The 23,415-nt window shown below is 47.2% G+C and overlaps 1 protein-coding gene across 2 annotated transcripts in view; it reads left to right on the top strand.

The window, feature by feature from the left end:
* The window catches only part of LOC142583312 (macrophage mannose receptor 1-like), a 63,466-nt gene that overhangs the window by 35,922 nt on the left and 4,129 nt on the right, over nt 1-23,415 (top strand). Inside the window, exons 7-12 of one of the 2 annotated variants that reach the window (XM_075693735.1) lie at nt 12,458-12,635; nt 14,303-14,449; nt 14,549-14,656; nt 16,084-16,248; nt 19,218-19,241; nt 21,532-21,552. In XM_075693735.1, coding sequence (XP_075549850.1) covers nt 12,458-12,635; nt 14,303-14,449; nt 14,549-14,656; nt 16,084-16,248; nt 19,218-19,241; nt 21,532-21,552 — 643 coding nt within the window. The remainder of the gene's footprint in view (nt 1-12,457; nt 12,636-14,302; nt 14,450-14,548; nt 14,657-16,083; nt 16,249-19,217; nt 19,242-21,531; nt 21,553-23,415) is intronic. The other variant, XM_075693736.1, reaches the window with a different exon arrangement.

Here is a 23,415-nt window from a genome sequence, read left to right as displayed (position 1 = left end):
GTCCGGACTAGTAGGTAATCAGAGAGAAGAATGATATTAGAAAACTAGGATGGATTTGGATGATGCGAGACAGGGGTAGTTGATTGTTGCTGTGAGATTTCTTTCACTTTGTAGTGTTTCCTGATGTGGATGTGGTTGGCGGTGGTGACCGGGATGATGAAATAACCTCGGTTTTACAGGAGGCTTATGAGGGCATTCGCAAATTGAAATTGAATTCATGCGATTGATGATTTCATTGCTTTTGTCCACGACGGCAATTCTTCTTTAGGAGCGAACAGAATGCACTCTCTTAATGGGATTGTTTGTATGCGCTACCGTGAAAGGCTTAGAATGCGAGATCCTCTCAACGTCCTTGTCTGTTTACAGGACAAGCAATGGCGCTCACGCGGTACGTGCAAACACAAACACCGACGTATTTGTTCCATATATGGAAACTTCCCTGCTAAAGAAAAACAAAAGATAACGAAAACACTTGGAGTCCTTTTTGGCTATTTGGAGGCAACACGGTTGCTCACCCATCGCGGTGGCTTAGCGGCTATGGTGTTGCGCTGCTAAGCACGAGATCGCGGCTTGAAATCCCGGCTGCGGCGTCCGCAGTTCGATAGGGGCGAAATGCAAAAACACCCGTGTCTCGTGTATTGGGGACACGTTAAAGATCCCCTGGTGGTCAAAATTCATCCGGAAACCTCCACTATGGCGCGCCTCGTAGTCAAATCGTGGTTTTGGCACGTAATGGCCCCGAATTTATATTTAATCTGTTCTAACGGTTTTTCGCCGCCCCGGCCAAACTGGCACTTCAATACTGCAACTTTTTCTATTTGACTTTTATGACAAGCTTACCAAGGAGCACAGTGATTGATACGTATCATAATGTGAAATTAGTGTTTCGTATAAATATGTTAGGTGGTTTACACGGTGTATGTTATCGTTATTGCGGCTTACCTGCTTCGTGATAATGACACAAGCCTTCCCCTTCATTTACTAAACCAATCATGCAGTAGCTTGCCTCGCACAAAGCTATGGCTCCTGAGCTGAAAGCAAAATAAATCGTTGCTCAACGTTTGAGTGTTCATGCGGGATAAGTGCAGCTATCAAGGGAGGAATCAGATTCATGGCGGAGAGACCTTTTGTACAGGCTTCACTGACCGTGTCTGACCTTCCAGTGCACCAGAAGAGGCTATAACAGACTCGGTAGAGTTGAGGGCTTTTGGTTAATTTTTTCTCAACTGGGTCTTTTTTTTTTTCGCGTCCACCAAAAAGTCGGTAGATGGGCTTTCCGAACACAATTTTTTGCTTGGCCAGTGCCTTTTGACTCAAATCACAGTTTCGTTGTTACCAGGCTGTTTGTGAAGGCTCTAGGAATCGCCCGATACCCAACTTTCGACGTAAGGCAAGTATTTCGACGTTTTCTGGAACTTGTTCGCTGGCGTCGGTGCGGTGGTGACCTAAGCCTAGTCTTGCTCCGCGGCCGCCGGGATTGGCCCTGACCACTGCGTCGAACCATACGACATGGCGTCCGAGATGGAGACGGTCACGTCTCCGACGAAATCGATGCCCTGGTCCCGGTCAGATGTTCGTCGAGGTGCAAGGGGAAAAGATCTCCCCTGAGCAGTTCCACACTGGGATCGGCTGGTGGCAAGTGGCCCAGCGCATAACAACCCCGGGGAGCGAGGGCTCCGCCACTCGCCAGTCGAGGCCTGAAACAAGAGACTACTTCAATCCCCGATAAAGGGCGTGCTTTGTCCTATGCCAAGATTCAGGCCGTCCGCATCGGGGACAAGATACACGAGGTAGGCGTGTACCAAACCACACCATATGGTTCGGTCAAGGGGATCATTCGAGGCATTCCCATCGAAGATACTCCGGCGGAGATTGACAGGAACGTTGTCAACTCAAGGAATCCATTAGCAAGAGGGGCGCAAAGAATTGTCAATACGACTACCGTGATTGTAGTTTTTGAAGGCCAAAACATTCCAAATTATGTATGTTATGGCCCTGTGTTGAGGAGGTGCAGTCTGTACCACAAGCATTTCGATGTCTGCAAACAATGCGGCAAAGTAGGCCTTCGAAAGAGATACGAGTCCCGAGCGTACTTGGCCCTTAATACTTTTGGTTACCTGGGTCTTGACGCTAGAGGTCGAACTAAGAGGTTGAAACCACCTTGGTCTTTCGCGAGCCTCGATTGTTCGTTGACAATTCCTCACGTTCGTGCTAAGCGGAGTTCTCCTTTGGCGGCAACGCGTTCGCTCGTACTGGAACATCTTGAAACTGAATATGCAAGCCATCCTCAAATTTTTACTGATGGCTCTGTGGACAAGGTCAGAGGATCTAGTGCAGCTGCTTTTCACATTCCCTCTTTGAAGTATGATTGGTCGGTTCGCTTCACTGCAGTCGTGTCCTCCACAATGGTCGAAAGCGTTGCCATTGAGGCAGCTCTAAAGAAGCTACGGTTTTGTACGCCTCAACCCGTTGTCATTCTCACAGATTCGAAATCCGCCCTTCAAAGGTTGGAGCATGGGTTCCCTGCTGATGCTTTATGTCTAAGCTCCCTACGCTCGGTGCACAATCTCCATATCAAAGGCTTCTCCATACGATTCCAATGGGTGCCCATAGAGCGCTGTCTGGGAATCCTTTGAGAAAAGTACCTCAAGAGGACAAGAGACTCTTCAGAGAAGCGATGTCGTGCCACTTGAGCTCTTTGTGGAGCTCACCTCACAAGCCATGTGTGACTAAGGGTCTCAAAAGAAACCAAGCCACTTTACTGCTCCGCATTCGCACGGGCTCTGCTCGTACCCCTGCGTGGATGTGTAAGACTGGCCTGGGGTTGTCTCCATTATGTTCAACGTGTGGTGTGTGCAGTGACATAGAACGTTACCTTATGCGCTGTACTCTGTATAACGCGGAAAGGAGCGTGTTATTCGGGTCCCTCAAAAAGACAGGAATTCCCCACAGTTCTCTTCAGGACATTGTTTTCCCGCGCGGGAACCAGCTAGATAGGAAGGTGGTTTCTCGCCTTCTTTTAAATTACCTGCAGGACACGGACTTGGCCTCCACATGGTGACCTTAGGAGTGACTATGTGTAGTTGTGAGGTCTGTGTCTGATTTGTATGGTTTATGTATTTTAGGTGTCGCTACGGTGGAGCAATTGCCGGCAGCTACTGCAAGGCTAATCCCACTAGTAGCCTACAACCACTCAACTCAACTCAACTAGGCCACAGAAGAAAAGTTTGTCCTAACCCCAATATGAAAGTGTGCTTCGACTGTGGGGCCAACAACCCTGTCGACGGCCACGAGTGTAACCCTAAATGCAAGCTCTGTGGGGCACAACACCCAACGGCCGATAGAGAATGCAAAAACAAATACAAATCTCCCTACGTAGTAACGAAAAGGAGGTCGGAGCGCAAGATGGCAGAACAGCGCGTACAACAACTAGCACCCGGAGAGTTTCCTCCGTTGCTGAGGTCAGCAGGAGTGAGCGGCACAGCTGGTCGCCATGAGTCACGCTCGCGCGGGGACAACAGCGGAAGCCGAAACAAAAGCATGAGCCGCCGCCGCCGATCCCAATCCAAAGACAGAGTCGGCTGGGCAGACGCAGTAAAGTCGGGGGTAGCCAAGAGAGAGCAGCCGCAACAGCAGCGTCAGCAGCGGCAGTCACCACCATTGAAAAGTGGCGGAGTGAAGAGAGAGAGAGAGAGAGAGAAAATGATAAATGAAAGGTAGAAATGTTAACCAGGACTGAGCCCGGTTGGCTACCCTACACTGGGGAAAGGGAAAGGGGGACGGAAAGATTAAAAGAAGCGAAAGTCCACTGGGGATATCAGTCGGTCACTCAGTCCGGATCACAGACGCTGACTCAATCCGATATCTTTCAAATATCGCAGCAGCGCTTTTGTTGCCTTTTGTAGCTGCGATATGCGAGGCCATGGTCCCAAGATGTTGTTCAAGGGGAACGGCTTTCCATCTAGGGAAATTTAAAGATGAAAGTGAGGCGATGAAGGCGCTTAGAAAAGCAAACGAGGCGTTGTGGAAGGACACTGAACTAGAGGCGACAGCCAATAAGCTCAATAAGGAAATGGCAGAGATCAAGAAAATGATGGCGGTCCAGCTACAGCAGCAGCAAGCACAACAGTTATCGCCACAGCCACAGCAGATGGCAATGACCGAGGATGAACCAGAAGTAGCGGTGAAACCGAGGACAGAGAACGCGGCCGCGGCGGGTCCAGCAGCCAAGAGAAGGGCATTTGAATATCTTAAAGAGCGTAGACTCAGCAATTTGGTAGACAACCTTGAAAATAGGCTCAACCGCTTTGAGGACTATATTCGCACGACGTTCACGAAGACAATCACCGACCGTTTCATAGCAATTGAACAGACGTGCCCGCAATTGGCTACGACAGTGCAGAATTTGGCGACGTAAGTGGCTAACTTTCAGCAAACATGGATAGGACATCAAGCACCACAACCACAACAGCAGTGAAAGACCTTCTGGCCTGGCATTGGAATTGCAACGGTTTTGCTGGGAAAAAAGTTGTACTTCAGTAACGCTTAGACCAAGTATCAAGAAAACCAGATATTATCATGTTGCAAGAGACCCTCATTGAGGAGGTCAAGCTCTCAGGTTGCCGGTCCCACACCAGCCCGCCAAGCCTCCGGGCGGCGGCCGGCAGTAATGGCAGGGAAGTGTGTACCTTGGTGAGAAAAGGCATCACGTACGTCGAGCACGAGTTGAGCAAAAGCACAATCGAGCACACCATGGTAGAGGTGGTTACCGGGGAAAAGCAGAAGGAAAGCACTTATCTGATAAACGTGCACAGTAGCCCATCACACGGAAAGCAGAAATTCAAAGCACTGTTACACAAAGCGTGCAACGTCACGGGTCCCGACAGCAGGCTGGTAACCTGCGGGAACTTTAACGCGCCGAATCAAGCCTGGGGTTATCCCAAAACATTTACAAAGGGCAGGGACTTAATGCAAGATGTTACCGACTTGGGACTAAATCTAATCACCCACCCAGCATACCCTACAAGAATCGGCAACTCGATCGCTGAGACACAACGCCCGATCTCTCTTTCGTCAGGGGTAACGGCGGCGGTATCATCATCATCATCATCAGCCTGGTTACGCCCACTGCAGGGCAAAGGCCTCTCCCATATTTCTCCAACAGCCCCGGTCATGTACTAATTGTGGTCATGCCGTCCCTGCAAACTTCTTAATCTCATCCGCCCACCTAACTTTCTGCCGCCCCCTGCTACGCTTCCCTTCCCTTGGAATCCAGTCCGTAACCCTTAATGACCAACGGTTATCTTACCTCCTCATTACATGTCCTGCCCACGCCCATTTCTTTTTCATGATTTCAACTAAGATGTCATTAACTCGCGTTTGTTCCCTCACCCAATCTGCTCTTTTCTTATCCCTTAATGTTACACCTATCATTCTTCTTTCCATAGCTCGTTGCGTCGCCCTCAATTTGAGTAGAACCCTTTTCGTAAGCCTCCAGGTTTATGCCCCGTAGGTGAGTACCGGTAAGACACAGCTGTTATATACTTTTCTCTTGAGGGATAATGGCAACCTGCTGTTCATGATCTGAGAATGCCTGCCAAACGCAGCCTAGCCCATTCTTATTCTTCTGATTATTTCCGTGTCATGATCCGGATCCGCCGTCACTACCTGCTCTAAGTAGATGTATCTCCTTACCACTTCCAGTTCCTCGCTACCTATTGTAAATTTCTGTTCTCTTCCGAGACTGTTAAACATTACTTTAGTTTTCTGCAGATTAATTTTTAGACCCACTCTTCTGCTTTGCCTCTCCAGGTCAGAGAGCATGCATTGCAATTGGTCCCCTGAGTTACTAAGCAAGGGAATATCATCAGCGAATCGCAAGTTACTAAGGTATTCCCCGTTAACTTTTACCCAAATTCTTCCGAATGCAGGTCTCTGAATACCTCCTGTAAACACGCTGTGAATAGCATTGGAGAGATCGTATCTCCCTGCCTGACGCCTTTCTTTATTGGGATTTTGTTGCTTTCTTTATGGAGGACTATGGTGGCTGTGGAGCCGCTATAGATATCTTTCAGTATTTTTACATAGGGCTCGTCTACACCCTGATTCCGTAATGCCTCCATGACTGCTGAGGTTTCGACAGAATCAAATGCTTTCTCGTAATCAATGAAAGCTATATATAAGGGTTGGTTATATTCCGCACATTTCTCTATCACCTGATTGATAGTGGGAATATGATCTATTGTTGAGTAGCCTTTACGGAATCCTGCCTGGTCCTTTGCTTGGCAGAAGTCTAAGGTGTTCCTGATTCTATTTGCGATTACCTTAGTAAATAGTTTGTAGGCAACGGACAGTAAGCTGATCGGTCTATAATTTTTCAAGTCTTTGGCACCGGTGGACTTTGAATGGCGGAACACGGGGCACGAGTTGGGCAGCGACCTTTACATTGTGGAGGTCGCTGTCCCACTCGGTGGCAACGACGAAGTCGGCAGAAGCTTTCGGAAACATAGACTTACGGAATAGGACATGTTTCGAGGGTTGTTACCCGAGGAGCAGACCGACATCACAGACATTGAGGAGTTGTCAACCGATATTGTAAACAAGGTAGAAAAGGCCACCAAGGAAGTCGAGACGCACGAGCGTGTCCACAGGGTCGACAGCCGCCTGGCCCACCTCATCGCTGCCAAGCAGTCCATCCTATCTAGGTGGAAGCCGCAGCGGACAAACAGAAAGCTACGCAAGACGGTCGTCGAACCCAACCGCGAGATCGAATCCCACAGCCGAGTGCTATGCATTCAGCAATGGAATGAGGTTTGTAACGCATCGTACGGCCAGATGCACTGCGGCAAGACTTGGAATTCGCTAAGACATCTTTTGGATACGACAACGACCAAGTCTCATCAGCACCACAACCTGGCCAAGATCGTCCACAGGGTGCTGACCGAGCACGGGGAAGACGAAGTGAAGAAACGCCTCGACGACAAGTACCTGCTGGTCACTCCCACAGAAATGCACCCGGACTACATAGGCGAAGCAAACGAGTGGCTAGATCGAGACATTGAAGTATGGGAAGTAAGGGCTGCCCTGCTCGATCTCAACAGCAAGTGCGCCGCTGGTCCCGACTGCGTTACGAACAGAGCGCTGAAAAATCTTAACGAAGCGGCCACAGAGAGCCTCCCGGCATACTTCAACAATTGCTGGCGAGTCGGGTCACTACCCGGGAAGTGGAAAGCAGCCAAGACCATATTGATTCCCAAGCCGGGCAACCCACCCAACATGAGAACCTCCGGCCGATCTCTCTTACGTCCTGTGTGGGCAAAGCGTTGGAGCATGTACTCCTGTAGAGGTGACGAGGTACTTGGAAGACTCGGGGCTTTAACCAAACACCATCATCGGGTTCCGAAACAAGCTCGGAACTCAGGACGCCATGATGCAACCGAAAAATGAAATCCTCGATGACACTACCAACACGAAAGACAAGCGAGCCATCTTAGGTTTGGACCTTCAGAGCGCTTTTGATAAAGTGAGACACTCCGCAATCCTGGCCCAGGTGTCACGGCTAAACATGCGCAAGAGAACAGATGTGTACATCAAGGATTTTTTGATGGAGTGGACCACCGAGATTATCGCCGGTGACCTGCGCCTCCAAAAGAAGCAGCTCGGCAGTGTCGAGACCCCCTAGGGCTCGGTCATCTCGCCATTACTTTTCAACTTTGTAATGATATGGGTGGCCGAGCGGCCCTCGCGAGTCGCGGGGTCCGACACACCATCTTTACCGACGACATAACACTCTGGATGCCAGGAGGAAGCGACGGACACATCGAGAATACATTGCAAGAGGCGGTTAACGCTATCGAGGAGCAGCTGGACGGGTCTGGGCTCGTCTGCTCCCCAAGCAAGTCTGAGCTGTTGGTGATTCCACCGAAAGAAGCTGCTGGGAAGAGGAAAGGCAGCGAACCTGCGAGAGAGCAAGAGACAGTAAACATCAAGACGAGCGGCGGTCACACGAACCCGGATATCGAGAAGATCCGAGTGCTGGGGATGCTGATTGAGCGCAAACGAGTGAACCGCGAGACGGTCAACCGTGTCGCGGCCAAAGTCACCATGGCCATTCGCCTCATCAAGAGAGTGTCACACAGAACAGCAGGAATGAAGCAAGAAAGCCTCACCCGCCTAGTGGAATCCTTCGTTATAAGCCACATTGCATACGTTGCTGCTTTCCACAACTGGAGGCAGTGCGAGCGAAATAAGATCGATGCGCTCATACGCAAAGCGTACAAGGCAGCTCTGGGACTTCTCGACTGCACAAGCACCTACAAGTTCCTGGCCCTGGGAGTGCATAACAACCATGAAGAAATCGCCGAGGCGCAGAGGACCGCCCAGCTCGCACGGCTATCGGAAACAAGAACGGGCAGACAAGTGCTGCGTGACCGAGGCCTGGGGACAAAGGAAAGGGGGACCCGAAACTACATAAGTGCCTGTACCGGACGCAATTAGTAGACGGCTACGGGTATGTCCGGTGCCAAGAAAGATGAACCCTGAGTTCCACAAAGAGCGGCGGGCGGCGAGGGCCAAGGCGCTCATCCATCTCGATGCCAAAGACAGGGGTGCCGTGTTTGTGGACACGGCAGAGTATCCAGATGACAGAAAGGCATTCGCCGCTGCGGTCGTCGGGGCATCGACCGGTGCAACGAAAACTGCAGCGAGTGTGCGGACTCGAGGGGCGCATCGAGCCGAGGAGGTAGCCATTGCCCTGGCCGTGGCCGACCCCGAGTGCACGACTGTGCTCTGAGATTCTAGGATGGCAGTGAGAAATTACGCCAGAGCAAGGGTGTGTGGTGAAGCCGCGCGTGTGTTACTTGCGGTCGATCTCGCGAGTGAAAATTGGTGTGTGGTGATAAAGTGGTTTCCGGCGCACATGGGCAGTGATGTGTCAGATCGCAGCAACGCAAAGCACAATGAGACGGCGAACGCGGCGGTGCAAGGACTAAAACCGTGCCACTGCCACTGCGGCCGACCCGTCGTGATGGTGGGAAACCAAGGACAGAATGACCTCCTGCAACGAAATTGTGAAGTGGTACAGACTAGAGTGAAGGACTATGCCGCCACCTCAACCGGGCTTGACCCCTAAGGAAGCGGTGTTATACCGACAACTTCAGACGGGGTCGTTATTCACCCCGGTGCTAAGCAGGCACGTGTGTCCGAGTGCTTATGTCAGTGACCTGTGTTGTGTGTGCCGAAAGGAAAGAGCTACTGCAGTTCACACCCTTTGGGACTATGCCAAGAACCCGCACGAAGCTGCAACGATGACAACGACCCCGCCGCGGCTCGAGGCCGCAACGAGGTGCTACGATTACGAAGTCCAAGCCCAGGCCGTCCAGCAGATCTCGGCGGCCCTCGAAAGGCAACGACCGAGCGAAACCGTAGGGAGGCTGCCATCCCAAAAGAAGGGCAAGCGCGGTCGACCAAAGGGAGTAGTGCGGCCACGGCCGGAGCAGAGGCGCCACACGCCGGGATGAGGTCATGGCCGCGTCACGGTGACGCCTACCTTACAGGGGAAGGCTAATCGTTCTGCAGGCATTCCTGGTCAAGTTGCTTCGCTCGCTCGCTCGCTTGGCCAGTTACCGCCAAATTTTTGGATCGGGCATGTCTCTTTCTAACGTGTTTACTGCCTTTTTCCTGGAGTGATCCCGAAGGTGGTTGTGCAGTATAGAAATGTAACCAAGTCGATGAAAATAGTGACGAACTTCAAATTTATTTTGAGCCGCGCTCATGATGATGATGATGTTGCCGATGATAACAATGCCGATGATTATGATTGTTATGATGATGGTTGTTTAATCATGGCGATGTTGATGGTCATGATGATTATTACCAGGATCGCTGACGACTAAAAGTTAGAACGCGATTCGACCTCTAGCTGATGTCGATCAAGCGTTGTTGATACGGCACAGTTCTCCGATAAATTATGCGCTTCCTACACCCCGTTATCTCCCACTCACGCAGGAAGACATCGTCTTTCGTCGAGTTCAACTAGAGATTGAATCGCCTTCCAAGTTTTATTGCGATAGCAATTATGGTGGACACCGTAGGCTCATTTTTGCCGTCTCTGTGATGTTCCGCATAAAGTCCAAGGGTGATCACACGGTCACTGCGCATCGTATGCTGTATGTGCGAGTGAAAGCACTCGAGAGGAGCCGACGAACGCGGCTCATTCTGGCGCGCGGGAGGAGGAAGGCGGCACGCCGGCACGCCAACGCGCCGCGCCGTCTTCCATTGCCCGAAAGGCCGTCAGCGGATGGGAGAGAGGGAGAGGTGTGACGGGTGGGGCTCCGGCCGCAACTGCGTGTTTGGCGACCGGGGGCAAGGGGAACTGACAGCTCATTCTCGCGCGCGAAAGGGAGGAATGTGGGGAGGCAGCGCGGCAGAGATGGGGGGGGGGGGGGGGAGGCGGCTTCTACTCCGTAAGCAACGGCATACTCTGCGCGGCGTTTCTTGAAAGCGATATGCAGACTGCTCATACTTTTGTGGGTGCGATCTTATCGCCGTCAAGTTTGCGTTTGCAACAGCACGAATGTCACTTCTCTCGCTGCTGCTTGCGCGCTTGCTTAAGCCAGCGTTTGACAGCGAGTGTGCGCGGTCTTGAAGTGTGATGTACTCATGTTTGTATGTGCGCAAGGACACCGTGCTTGTTCATTCAGTTACTACGCGAACGTTTCCAAGTTTATACGGCCGATAAATTTACTATCTGTATTTCGTATAGCCGTCTACTAATTTGCTATTGCAATCGGGCGACACTGCGACTTTTTTGTGTACAACCACCGTCGGAGTGGACCCGCCTCAGCAAGAACTCAAACCCCAGGACCCCAGACTCGGCAGAACGACATATCCACTGATCCTCAGAAGCAGGTTTACTGATAATTACCGCGGGCAAAATGCGGATGAGCTTTCATCGGGCAGCGTAAAGGATGAGTTGTTCGGCGTTCTCAGTTTTTGTCAGTATAGAGCAGATTCAAAGCACTGCATTCGGCCGAGTGGCACGCCAGTGCTTTCACATACGGTGAGACCGCCATCTGAATTCACAGAAGGGTATTCTCACCCACGACAAACCACACTGCAATTGGCTGGCGTTATGAGTTAGGTGCCCCCTGGATGATGGCACATTCATTTGTCGCGCGCTGCCGCTTTACAGAAGTGAAGCGAGACCTCAATCATGTGTCAGTATTCAAAGACAGCGCGACATCCGTATTTGAGCGGTGTGTCACTTTTGTTATTTCTCGAGATGCTGGTTGAGGCGTCCCTGGTTGTACACTTCTTTTGTTAACTCTGTTACTCATGTATTTAAGAACTGATGTATTGCACAGGTTGGCCTGTTCTGTCGATGCAGTTAAAACCTAATAAATCCTTGAGGACGCTGAAAAAAACTGAAGTCACCGCCATAATTATGACGTAATCAGGAGCTCCTGTGAAAATTTCTAAATAGAAACACAGCCACTTTTATTTTAGTGGCATGAGCACCAAGTGACCCTCTTGTTTCTTGCGCAGCACTTCCGGTTCATCTCCTGAGACGAGCGGGGACAAAATTCGTGGGTTTCATTTAGATACGATGTCAGAGCGAGCTTATTTACAAGTTGAGTTACTGAAGTTACTGAAGTGTGTGGAATAATTAGAATTAATTAGAAATCAGTGAGGCAACCCGGGACGGAATTCGAAATAAATTAAGAAAAGCAAACGCATACCACAGTACAAAATTCATGGGTTTCACTATATATATGACTTTAGAGCATAAGCTTAGTTACAAGTTCAGTTACTGAAGTGTCTGGAATAATTAGACTTTATTAGACATCACTGATTACCGCGCACCAAGCCACAGAATTGTACGCTTTAGAGACCCGCCACATGAGCACGAAGTTAAGAGAAATTCCTGGAAACACGGAAGTCGAAAGCGTAAGTAATGACGTCGCTAATGACGTCACACACAATAAGGTGGCACGCTATTTAACCAGTTCATTAATGGAAAACTATTGCCTCCGAGTTCGGTTCGTGCGTTGCGTTCGCCTAAAGTTAACCTAAAGAACACCGACGCCGAGGTGCGAGTGCCACCAAGAGACACCTAAGTCAGAAATTAGGGTCACAACAATTTTGTTCCTTTTTCTTTTTGATTTGTGAAGTCTCCGTTGACGATGATAGCCCTATTTTTATAATTTCACAGCAGGCTATCAAGAATTACAGCATCTTCATTTGACTTTCCTCTCCGTTTATGGGATAACTATTTGCTTTGGTCCCCTAATACCTGATTTGACCTCTCAAGCATGAGTTACAGCATGTTAACGTCATTTTGGGGGCGCAATGTAGTCGCATTGAATGCTGTGCGAAAAAATAATGTAATAAAATAACTAAAATTTACTTATTAGTGTCTTCTGTTTTATTTTCTCGCTCCGCCCCTCCCGACCATTAGGCCACGGGACTGTTCACGTGGGTGAGCGGCTGGCCGGTGCAGTACACGAACTGGGCTCCTCTACAGCCGGGTGCTTCGAACGGCGATCGACGATGCGTCGCTTCCGACTTCGCCACGGGAATGTGGAGCGTCCAACCCTGTGACACGCACCTGTCTTTCCTTTGCCAGTTTGACAATGGTCAGTGGCTATCGGCTCTCGCGTTCGATACATTTAGAGGGCGTTAGGATAACCCGACAAAAGTCGGAATGTCCGCATTTGTCGTGTCATGTCTGACCTGTTTGCCGTGTCAGATCGGACACGCACTGGAGTGTACGTTGTTCAGGCTTTGTTGGTGGGCTAGTTTGTTCGGATTCAAAGGGAACGAACAACAGCGCGAACGGACGAGGACGAGACGAGAGGGCAGCGAACGCGCACGTCACCTTCTGGTCTCGTTCTCGTCAGTTCGCACTAGTATTTGTTCACTGTCGATTGTACTGTTGGAGGAGTGCTGGATTCCTTGCGTTAACACCTAATCACAGCTATCGTACTTTGACCTGATTCCTAGTAAAAGGGACTGCAGTGAGCTTGGCAGGGCGTTTTGAGGTGGTATTGTGGTGTCCGATACCAACAGGATTCAGCAAGCCGGGCGGGTTAAGTGACGTCCATGTTTGCCGAGTTTCCGCACCTTGCAATGCTGACCAATACGTGTCGTATGGCTGGTTAGTTTTTCGTAGCTTTGCAAAATGCGCAAGGCACATAAATTACTGGTAAGGGGACCATATTGATATTTATGTCTCCTAGAACACGAAGGATAACTTCGTATTCGATTGCGCAGTTTGCGAGCGGCCATACTGACATTAATTAATTACTAATTAATTAATTAATTAATTAATTAATTAATTAATTAATTAATTCTTTATTTGCCTTACAGGCTTTCAAGAAGGCATTGTGTAAAAGGGGAAGTACGTCAATCTATTCGTAAGAAATCAGGAAGCGAAAAAAAGCATCAGTACAATAAAAGGAATATTCACGCAACGCAGCAGTATGGAACATTACTGCGATATAAGCAAATATAATATCAAGTCGCAATAGCATTAAGAACAGTAAGCAGAGTAACACAAAAAATTAATTATGTTCCACGAGTGTTTTTTAACTAATCTAGCCAAAGTTCGTACATCTATTTTGTGTCCCTCCAAGCTTCTACAGATATGCGTCGATTGACTTGGCTGCAATGAATTCCATAACAGCTCTGTGGTCCATGAATGGACTTGAAACTAATTCCCAGGGGAATAAGAAACCATTGCGGGAAAATAGTAAAAGACGAAGTTGTCTGAACTTGCCCGTTCCTCTTAATAGCTCTTTCAAGCAAGTGCTAGTGGTGACATGCGCCTGGAGGTAATACCAAGCCAGTTGCTCCCTCCTTGTCTTTCTTTATTTCTTTTGTGGTGTCCGTTTATTTCTATGCAACCAATTAATGAATCCTAATAGGATGGTTGAGCTACCCTAGAACAATTTCGGGGCTTTCTAGAGCACGATTAGTAAAACCCACGCAATTGTGAGTGCTGATAATAATAACAGTTCACTGATGGGCTTCTATATTTAGTTGAGTTGATAGATGCTCAAGACCATTAATGTGCATTGAACTCCTCCAGTGTTTATTCAGCATTCTCGCAAAGTCATATTGCTTATTTGTCAGCGTGAGTCATTCCTATAGCTTACGTTTACGTAGCTTCCATATACAGATGGTCGCGAAAGCCTTTCCGGTACAACAACTTTACTAACGAGAAATAGTAATATTCCTGCTAATCTGGTCACCAATGTTGAGTAAAATGCGAATTAAAGTGAAAATTCTCGGTTCATTGCAGAGAAGCCGCCCGAGGTGAGGCACCACGACGGCCCATGTCCGGAACACGCCAGAAACTGGATCGACGTGGGCAACCCTTACTGCTACTTGCTCGAAGCAGAGCACGTCGTGAATTTCAACGAATCCGTCGCCATCTGCAATAGCAAAAGTAAACAAGTGTGCGCATATTGCAGAAAAAAAATTATGATAGATTATCGTTACCTGAGTTTGCGTGTATCGTGAGTGAGATGCGTTCTATTTGTCGCAGACTCGACGCTTGCAAGTTTTCACTCTAAGGAAGAAATCGGAAGGCTCAGTCCGTATCTTCGCAAGTCACAGCACCAGCTGTGGATTGGGCTCGTCAGTGAGCACAACGGTACGTGCATTGAGCACATCGAAACCACGGACCACACCCTGCTGAATACGCTGGTACTCGTCCCACCTGACAGGGAAAAAAAGAAGTCTACTCTAAGACTACCTTCCCTTTTTTTATCGTCTTTCATTCCTAAGTGTTCTTTTAGAACTTTCAAAACCCATCATTTGCTCGGACGCACACACCACCCACGCACTCGGTGTTGCACACGGCCATGCACACGGCTATGGTGTTGGGCTGCTGAGCACCAGGTAGCGGGTCTGAATCCCACTCACGGAGGCTGCATTTTGATAAGGGCAAAATGCGACAACACCAGTGGGCTTAACTTTAGTTGCACCTTAAAGAATATCAGGTAGTTCAAATTTACGTAGTCCCCCATACTACGACGTGCCTCATAATCAGATCGTTGTTATCACACGTAAAACCCCATATTTAATTTTAGTTTTTACAGCGAAGCTGTATGCCTCTGCCGTCCAAGGAAATTCGTGTCGTTGTTGTAAGCAAAGTCGGCCGATCCCGAACTTAGTCCAATGCCGGACCGACACGCAGCGGAGGTGAAGCAGGCGTTAAGCGTTTCCCATACATGGGCCGATCCCGAAGACAGTGCAATGCCCGGCCGACCCGCGGTGGATGTGAAATCGGCGTTAAGCTCTCGCCATACGTGGGCCAATCTGGAAGATAGTGCAATGCCGGGCCCACACGCGGTGGAGGTGAACCAGGCGTTAAGCATTCCCCATACGTGGGCCGATTGGGAAGAGGTTGTGCAATACCGGCCCGACCCGGGGCAATAGTGAAGCAGGCGTTAAGCACTCCCCATACGTGGGCCGATCACGAAGATAGTGCAATACCGGTCCGACCCGGGCCGGAGGTGAAGCAGGCGTTAAGCACTCCCCATACGTGGGCCGATTCCGAAGAGGCTGTGCAATACCGGCCCGACCCGGGTAAAGGTGAAGCAGGCGTTAAGCACTTCCCATACGTGGGCCGATCCCGAAAATAGTGCAATGCCGGACCAACCGGCGGCCGAGGTGCAGTTCGGCATTAAGGAGACCACATAAACGGCTTCACTGGTCATCTTCCTTCATAGACTAGATTGGCACTGAGTTTGTTTAGCATTAGGTAAGTTTTACCCAATACCAGCGACGAAAAAAATAATCAATCGTTCACATAAGCGGAAACACGCTTCTGGCTTCAAGGCAGTGAGGAGTATTTTATTTCTACTGTTTAATTTCTATCGGAGATAATTAAACCGGAATCCGACAGACTGGTCGAGGCGTCTGAGGAGGATAACGAAAAGATTATAGTCGAAACCGTGATTTCTGTATTACTGATAAAACTACTGGTAAGCAATGTAAGCATTTCATGCGCACCATCAAGCGTAGGTTACGTTGGTGCGGCCGAATATAAACGAATAAATTCTTGTCACTTTGCAGATAGCTACGAATGGCTGGATGGTTCTCCGCTGAATTACGAACACTGGAAGAATGGTGAACCGAGCAGCATCGACGAAAACTGCGTCGAGATGCGACATTTCGACGCCCTGTGGAACGACATCCGCTGTGATGTGAAAAACGGCTTTCTATGCGCTGTGGAGAAAGGTGAGCGAATAATTTGGAAAATTTGAAGCATGAAATAAGAAGAAATAACATCGCAGCGCAAAAAGCGCCACTTGGGTGACTACTTTCTTAGAGATGCTGTAAGTTAGCAACTTTTATGGCTCGCCCAAAATTGCGCAGATGGCCACTGTTTTAGCGATGGTAGCTGATCATCCTGCTTTGCAAACGCGCGGTGATCCTTTATTATCGTCAGTGATTTGCCAATGTGCACAAACATCCCTTGTCGGAGGAACTAAATGCTGATGAACTAATTGCATGTCACGCAGCGGAGTCGCCAGGCCTTCATTTTTTTAAGTGAAGTTTTTCTTGGTAAAGCCGGGGCACAGCAGTCGAATAAGTGCACGCCGCTTGAGAACTACCGGAAGGCATCCATTCTAGACCAATAATACGAGTCTCAGAGGTCACGTGTTGCGCCAGTCTTTCGAGCGCAAGAAGCGAAGGCAGTGGCTTCATGAAGAGTGGGCATTCTGCCCGCCCACCTCCTCTCTCGTCCCGGTTTTCGGTTGGTCATTTTCTTTTCGGAACAGTGTGAACCGGCACCGAACGCAATGTAATTGTTGAGTAATCGGATCTCGGAGGTGACGTATAATCTAAACTGCGCCGATGCCGCAGACTTTAATGAAAGGTAGGGCAATTTTGGAATCTTTGTAGTTAAGCGGGGGGACTAGATGGGTCGATTGTTACACCAGTCCGTGGTATGTCACGGAGCGATGGTTTCAAAGCGCCTTATAACACTTTCCCTACTGAGACGTTTCGTATGCATTCCAATATTTCCATATATTTATTATAAACATTCTACGAAATTTATCCGTAATCCAGATATATTCCGTGAGAATTAGGCGGAGACATCCGGAATAATTGGAATGGCATACACAACGTTTCAATATTGTTGTGAGCGATTGATTGACAGCGTGTTCGTCAGATGCCTTCAGGCGCTAAATATGCATCTCTCTGTTCAATGCTTCCCTGCGCGTGCACGCATGCTGACAGTGAGCTTGCATCGTCACTTGAAAAATGTCGCAATGATCTGCAAGTCATCCCGGCATTCACTCTCCTACCATGGCGCCATGTGAATTTGTGTTTTCATTCAAGTATGAAGTGTACAATTGTTGCTCTGATTATACTGAATTCATATAAGCTATTATATCAGTTGTGCATAATATACAGTTGCACGCGTCGTGTGTATCATTGAATAGCAGTGACACTGAAACGTTTCGTAAACGCTTCGCCTAACGTAGAATCCAACAGGGGCGTTGAATCTGGCACTCTTTCTTTTACGATATGGCTCTCCGCTTTCTGTGGACGTGATCAGAAAAGCTAGCAGCATTTTCTTTCTGTCTCAAAATTTTGGTTACAGGTTACTTGGTCCATCCGAAGGAATACAGTAAACTCTCAGTTGTACGAACGTCGGTTTATCGAATATTTCAGAATAACTAACTTTTTAAAAATACTCGGCAGTGTTCTTATAGATTCTGTGCAAAAATGTTTCACTTAAACGAATTTCGGAACCGTCAATATTTCAATTTAAAGAACTCGCTCAAAGGACCAAGGCTTGCACTGCACTGCACTGCAAGCGCAACCGATGCCCGCCCTCATCAAACCGCCGCTCCAGCGGCAATGTAACGTCGCTGGCGCTACAGCGCCCCTGGGGTAAAGCGGCGGCGCGGAAAACGAACGGCAACAAGGCATGGCCTCCGAGATTGCCCGCACAAAACGAGCAAGCATGTAATCTCGGAGGCCATGGACAAAGTAACATCGCTGGCGCTTACAACGCCGCCAGAGCAAAGCGGCGATCTGGCACACCACAAACCATGTGGTGTGTGTTTTTTTCCGACCGGCTAGTCCTGGCATGATTGTCGTCTCTTTCCAGTCTCGTCGGTTCCGCGTGTGCCCACAAACGACCCACGTGGTGTGTTTTTCATTGATATGTACAAATTCCACTTCACACATTTCTAACACTATGGATGCCATGTCTTTTGCTCCATGAATTGCACTTCAAACTTTTGACTCTGTGTGCCATGTCTTTTGTTGGTCTAGTGAATATTCAGTTTAGTGAACTTTCAGTTAAGTGAACTATTTTCTTCAGTCCCTTGAAGTTCACTCAAGTGAGAGTTCACCGTATAATGCAAACAAAACAAGGCACAAGGAATCACGCAGAAACTAGTTCTGTGCTATACTTCGTGCGCTCGTCCTGGTCTTTCTCTTTGCTGTTTTATTATTCATGTCTTGTTTAATTTGCGCTGAATTCTAAGACATAATTGTGTCACTGGCCCCAGCTTCCAGGGCTTTGCTTCCTGTTTAGGGTTTTAATGAATGTTAGATTCACCTCCTTTCCTAAGTATGCCAACTTTCTAGCGAAACTCGTATCTTTTCAAGCCGTGTGCAGGAGAAGAAAAGATCACAATTTAGATCAATGAACAAGGTTTCTGCACCTTTGCCCATGCAATGTGGTTCCTTCACGTGTGAGCCAAGTCGTTCTAACATCCGCATACCCGGCAAAAGCAGAGGTGCCTTAGCACATGAGTTCATGGAAGCCTATTAGTAAGCAACAGAAAGCAACGGTATGGTTGTATCAGCTATACATTGGTGACCCTCCAGCGATTTTTCGCGTCTTTGTTAGAATAAGCATGCACGTTGACAATTGTAGTTCCATTGCAATATGGTGCGTCTTCGGTGCGCAAAATGTGTTTGCGAGCGCTGGAACTTTGCTTCTAGAACGCACCTGTCGTCTGAATAAAGTTGGTTGGCAACGACGGTCGTTTCCTTAATTCTGTTCACGTATTCTCCGTCACAAGATGTATGGAGAAATTGCCTGTAGCCAGGAATTGCGGTACGCAAGAAAGATGGCAGAAAAAAAAATGGCCCCTCGACGCGATGTGATTGACTGGACTGTGGGTCACAAAATAATCGGTGTGCTAACCCTGCTGTCCATTTTTTTTCATTCATTCTAGAACCTCAAGGGGACAGAAACGAAGGTGAGTGTGATACTTTCTTTCTTGCAAGATATCTCAGCATATTTTGCTGATTTGTCGAAAATGTTACATGGCTTTCATTTACTTGTATTGATAAACTAGAGGCTCTCACTAATTCAATATTCTACGTGACTCCGCAGACGACTTTGAAGTGTCGTAATGTTATGAACAAGTAGTGAACAATACGAACATTATAAATATTATTCTTCATCGCTCTGTGCAAAATAAGATAGTTTCCTGGTAGCGCATAGATCACCTAATTTTGCAGCCGATACTCAACATTTTTCGTGGGAAAAGCAGGAAATGTGAACGTTTACGCTATGGTTTGAGACATGTAAGCCTGTATAGTACAAAAATATATTCGGGAAAGGCACAGCCCACTGCATACGAACCGTAGCCATCGTTCGACTTTTTTTATCCAAATGTCGCACGGCATTTACCACCAAGGTAGCACATGGCTGAATTGTAAGCAGCATACTCACAAGTTCCGGAATCCTATACTAAACCATGCAGTTCCTTGTTGAAATTTTCCTACCTTCGTGATATAAATTTTAATTCATGATTCGCAGGTACGTGAATGTAAAGTGATGTGCATTTGTGACAATTTTTACGGTAATAAGAAGCGTCCACCTACAACATCGCCTTTGCTGTCTTCGTGTCTGTCAAAATGTGTTTTTTTTCTTTTTTTTTTTGGAGCGTGGGTCTGACAAAGCCGAAATGCATTCGTCACGGCAGCACTCATAGCGGTAGAGTAGAGTCTACAGCGTTGTCCTACTGTGTTGTGAGCCACCCAGCTCCGAGCCGCAGTGGTCGAATTTGCATAAACACTCGTGTACTTAACTTTAGGTGGACGTTAAGGAATCCCACATAGTCAGAAGTGACCCGGAACTCCCCGTTATGGCAACCCTCGTAATCGCATCGGGATTTGTGCACGTAAAAGCAGAGAATGAAATTTTTCGTGGCGTAAAACACCGCATTCACGGTTCTTCCATTGCTCCAAATGTTTATAGAGAACGTTTTTTACGAAGAAAATATTAGCTAAGGACTAAGAATTAATAGTCATATGGATCGGCTAGTAAAACAGGTTTACTTGTGGGCCACCTATACTAGCTGTCAGTCTCAATAGAAGGCCGTGTACTTAAAATGTGGGGTGATTTTGTTTAAAGCGTTTCGTATCCTGAAAACTGTTTTAGCCCCATCGCGAGAACAACTGGGAAACAACGACTGCGGCATATCCTTTCTTCTTCTTTTTCCTTTTTTTTTAAACAGCGGGGAATTAGAGGCAGGAATTTGGACATTCTTTGCATTGGTTGAGCACGCACTATGTGCTAGATGAAGTTGCAAATTATGTCGCTTAATCTTTTTTGCTATTTATTTACTGTATTAGGCTCTACGTTTGACTTGTATTTCTGATATTTATGCTCGTCAGACAATCTGCCGTGCCATCTTATAATAGCGTATCCGTCTGTTCCATAGAAAGTTTCTATATGCAAATACGCATATATAACGACAAGGGCATTTATTTGGTCTGGTTGATTCATATTTTGCACTTCGTTTAAAACGGCACATGAGAGCCAGATGAAAATATCGGACCCAGAGGCAGTAAAACTTACAAAATTTTTAACCGGATGGCTTTCTTCTCCACTGGGCTTCTTTCTGTACCACGCCAGGTTTCTCTAGTGAACAGTGACTCTTTGTGTCATGGCTAAATAGAGTAATAGTGCATGGAGCTGGATATGCTGAAGTATATTCCAAAATAGAGCAATTTCTAAAGCACCTTATCACCGAACCAGTTTCAGCAAAGTATTTGTGAGTACGTTCACATAGCAAGTCGTCTCGACGGCTGGTAGTCCTCGCATTCTTGTGATTCGCACGAAACACTACGGAAGCCTTTACTCTTAACCGACACCTAGTCAAGGACGTGAAAACGCAGAATTATTCCGTTCGGTCAACTATACAATAGAGTTGAATGAAACTTGTGGCATTTACAAATGCAGTAACTGCTAGCAAATGATCCTTTACATATTTTGCATCAACATCTCGTCGATTTTTTTTTTACGCATTACCATTTTAACTCAACAGGTAAAGTGACATCGCGATTCAATCCACGGTGGTCCACAGCCACCATGATGACAGCTTGGCTTAGTATATACGACTTGTACTCATTAGTAAAAGTCGTATAGTAGAGTACGAAGTACTCTTTCGCGCGTGGTTAGGGGAATTTGCTCTAGTTATGACTGAAAATTTGTGCTGATGGCTTATCCTCTTACTCTCTATCTAAATTTATTCCTAGGTGCCGCGGCAAGTCACTCCGGTAAGTCTCTACATGAGCGTATGTATTGTTATCGATTATCGCTTTCTTACTTTACCAACTCCAGTTCTATAATATATTTCTGCACCTTGAAGTTTTCGTGAACCCTTTGTGCCAATGTGCAAAAAAAAGTAATTGCTTGCTCTCATTGTTATCACTCGTGTGAGTGCTGTGAAACCTCTAGAAACAAATGGGAGATCGTCTGCTCCACGCAGCGATGCTCCAATTTTAATTCACCCAATCACCATCAATTTTCTATCCCTTCACCCCTTCCTGTTCGCGTTCGTCACAATAAATTGCATCACCAAAAGTTATCACGAGGACATCGAGACCGTATCTCGTGCTTGAGCCTTTAAAGTTAAATAAGAGTCATTTAACCGCTAAGATTCAGCCATTTAGTTTTCCCGAAATTTTTTTATCAAACTAGCATTTTTGTATATTCTCCCTTTAACATGACCGCATTTCAACAAATTTCACTCTTTACCTATAGCTGTTTGTTTCTTTTTTTCTGTGTGTTTCTTTTTCTCCCGCGTTAGCATTTGGAGCATGATAGCGAATAAAAGTAGGTCTGCAAAATGCGGGAAGCCGGTGACTTCGTATAGGTATATATATATATATATATATGGGAACATAATAAAGGAACGACAAAGAATGAAAGTGTCCAATTCAAGAGATTCGCTGAACTGTGAAAACCAATCAACAAGGAGCAAATAAGGGATATCCTAAATTATAGCGTGAGAAAGACTAAGGAAGCAGTAAAAAATGAACGCAGCCTGAAAATAGTGAAAAGGAAACTAGGCATCGCGGAAAACCAAGATGTTTGCAATGAAAGATAGGCAGTGTAATAGCATCAGCAATCTCGAAGATGTAGTGAAAGCAGGGGAAGAATCCTATACTGACCTGTACAGTAACCAAAGCAGCCACGATACCTCCGTTTGAAGTAGTAATGAACAGGTTACCGAGGCTCATTCTATAACCAGTGATGAAGTTAGAAGGACCTTGCAGGACGTGAAACGGGAGAAGCGGCAGGAGAAGATCAAAGATGGTGGAGACAAAGTGCTTGAAAAACTATTGGCCCTTTACATGTACTATCTATAGACTTCAAGATTCCCAGAAAACCGGAGGTGTGCCTACATTAAACTCTTCCGCAAAAAGGGATACGTTAAAGAACAGAAAAATTACAGGCCCATTAGCTTACTTCGAATATTATATAAAATATTCACCAAGATAATCTTTCAATAGAATAAGGGCAACACTGGACTTTGGTGAACCAAGGGAACAGGCAGGTTTCAGGAAGGGATACTCTACAATGGATCACATGTATGTCATCAATCAAGTAACCGAGAAATCCGCAGTGCACAATCAGCCTCTTTATATGGCTTTTATAGATTCCGAAGAGGCATTTCATTCAATCGAGATACCAGGAGTCATAGAGGCATTACGTAATCGAAGAGTACAGGACGCTTACGTATCTTGGAAAATATCTACAGAGATTTCACAGCTACTTTAATTCTACACAAGTAGGAAGATACCTATAAAGAAAGGGGTCAGGCAAAGAGACGCAATCTCTCCAATGCTAGTCACTGCGTGCCTGGAAGAAGTATTCAAGCTATTAAACTGGGAAGGCTAAGGATTAAGGACCAACGGCGAATATCTCAGCAACCTTCAATTTGCAGCTGACTTTGTCCTGTTCAGCAACACTGGGGACGAGTTACAACAAATGATTGAGGATCTTAGCAGAGAGAGTATAGGAGTGTGGTTAAAGATTGATATCCGGAAGTCAAAGATAATTATCAATAGCCAGGGAAGGGAACAAGAGTTCAGGATTGCCAGTCAGCCTCTAGAGTATGCAAAGGAATATATTTG

This window comes from Dermacentor variabilis, chromosome 5, assembly GCF_050947875.1.
Source record: "Dermacentor variabilis isolate Ectoservices chromosome 5, ASM5094787v1, whole genome shotgun sequence".
Classification (NCBI taxonomy): Eukaryota; Metazoa; Arthropoda; class Arachnida; order Ixodida; family Ixodidae; genus Dermacentor; species Dermacentor variabilis.
The sequence above is the reverse complement of the archived record's forward strand: the minus strand, read 5'-3'. Positions and strand labels throughout refer to the sequence as shown.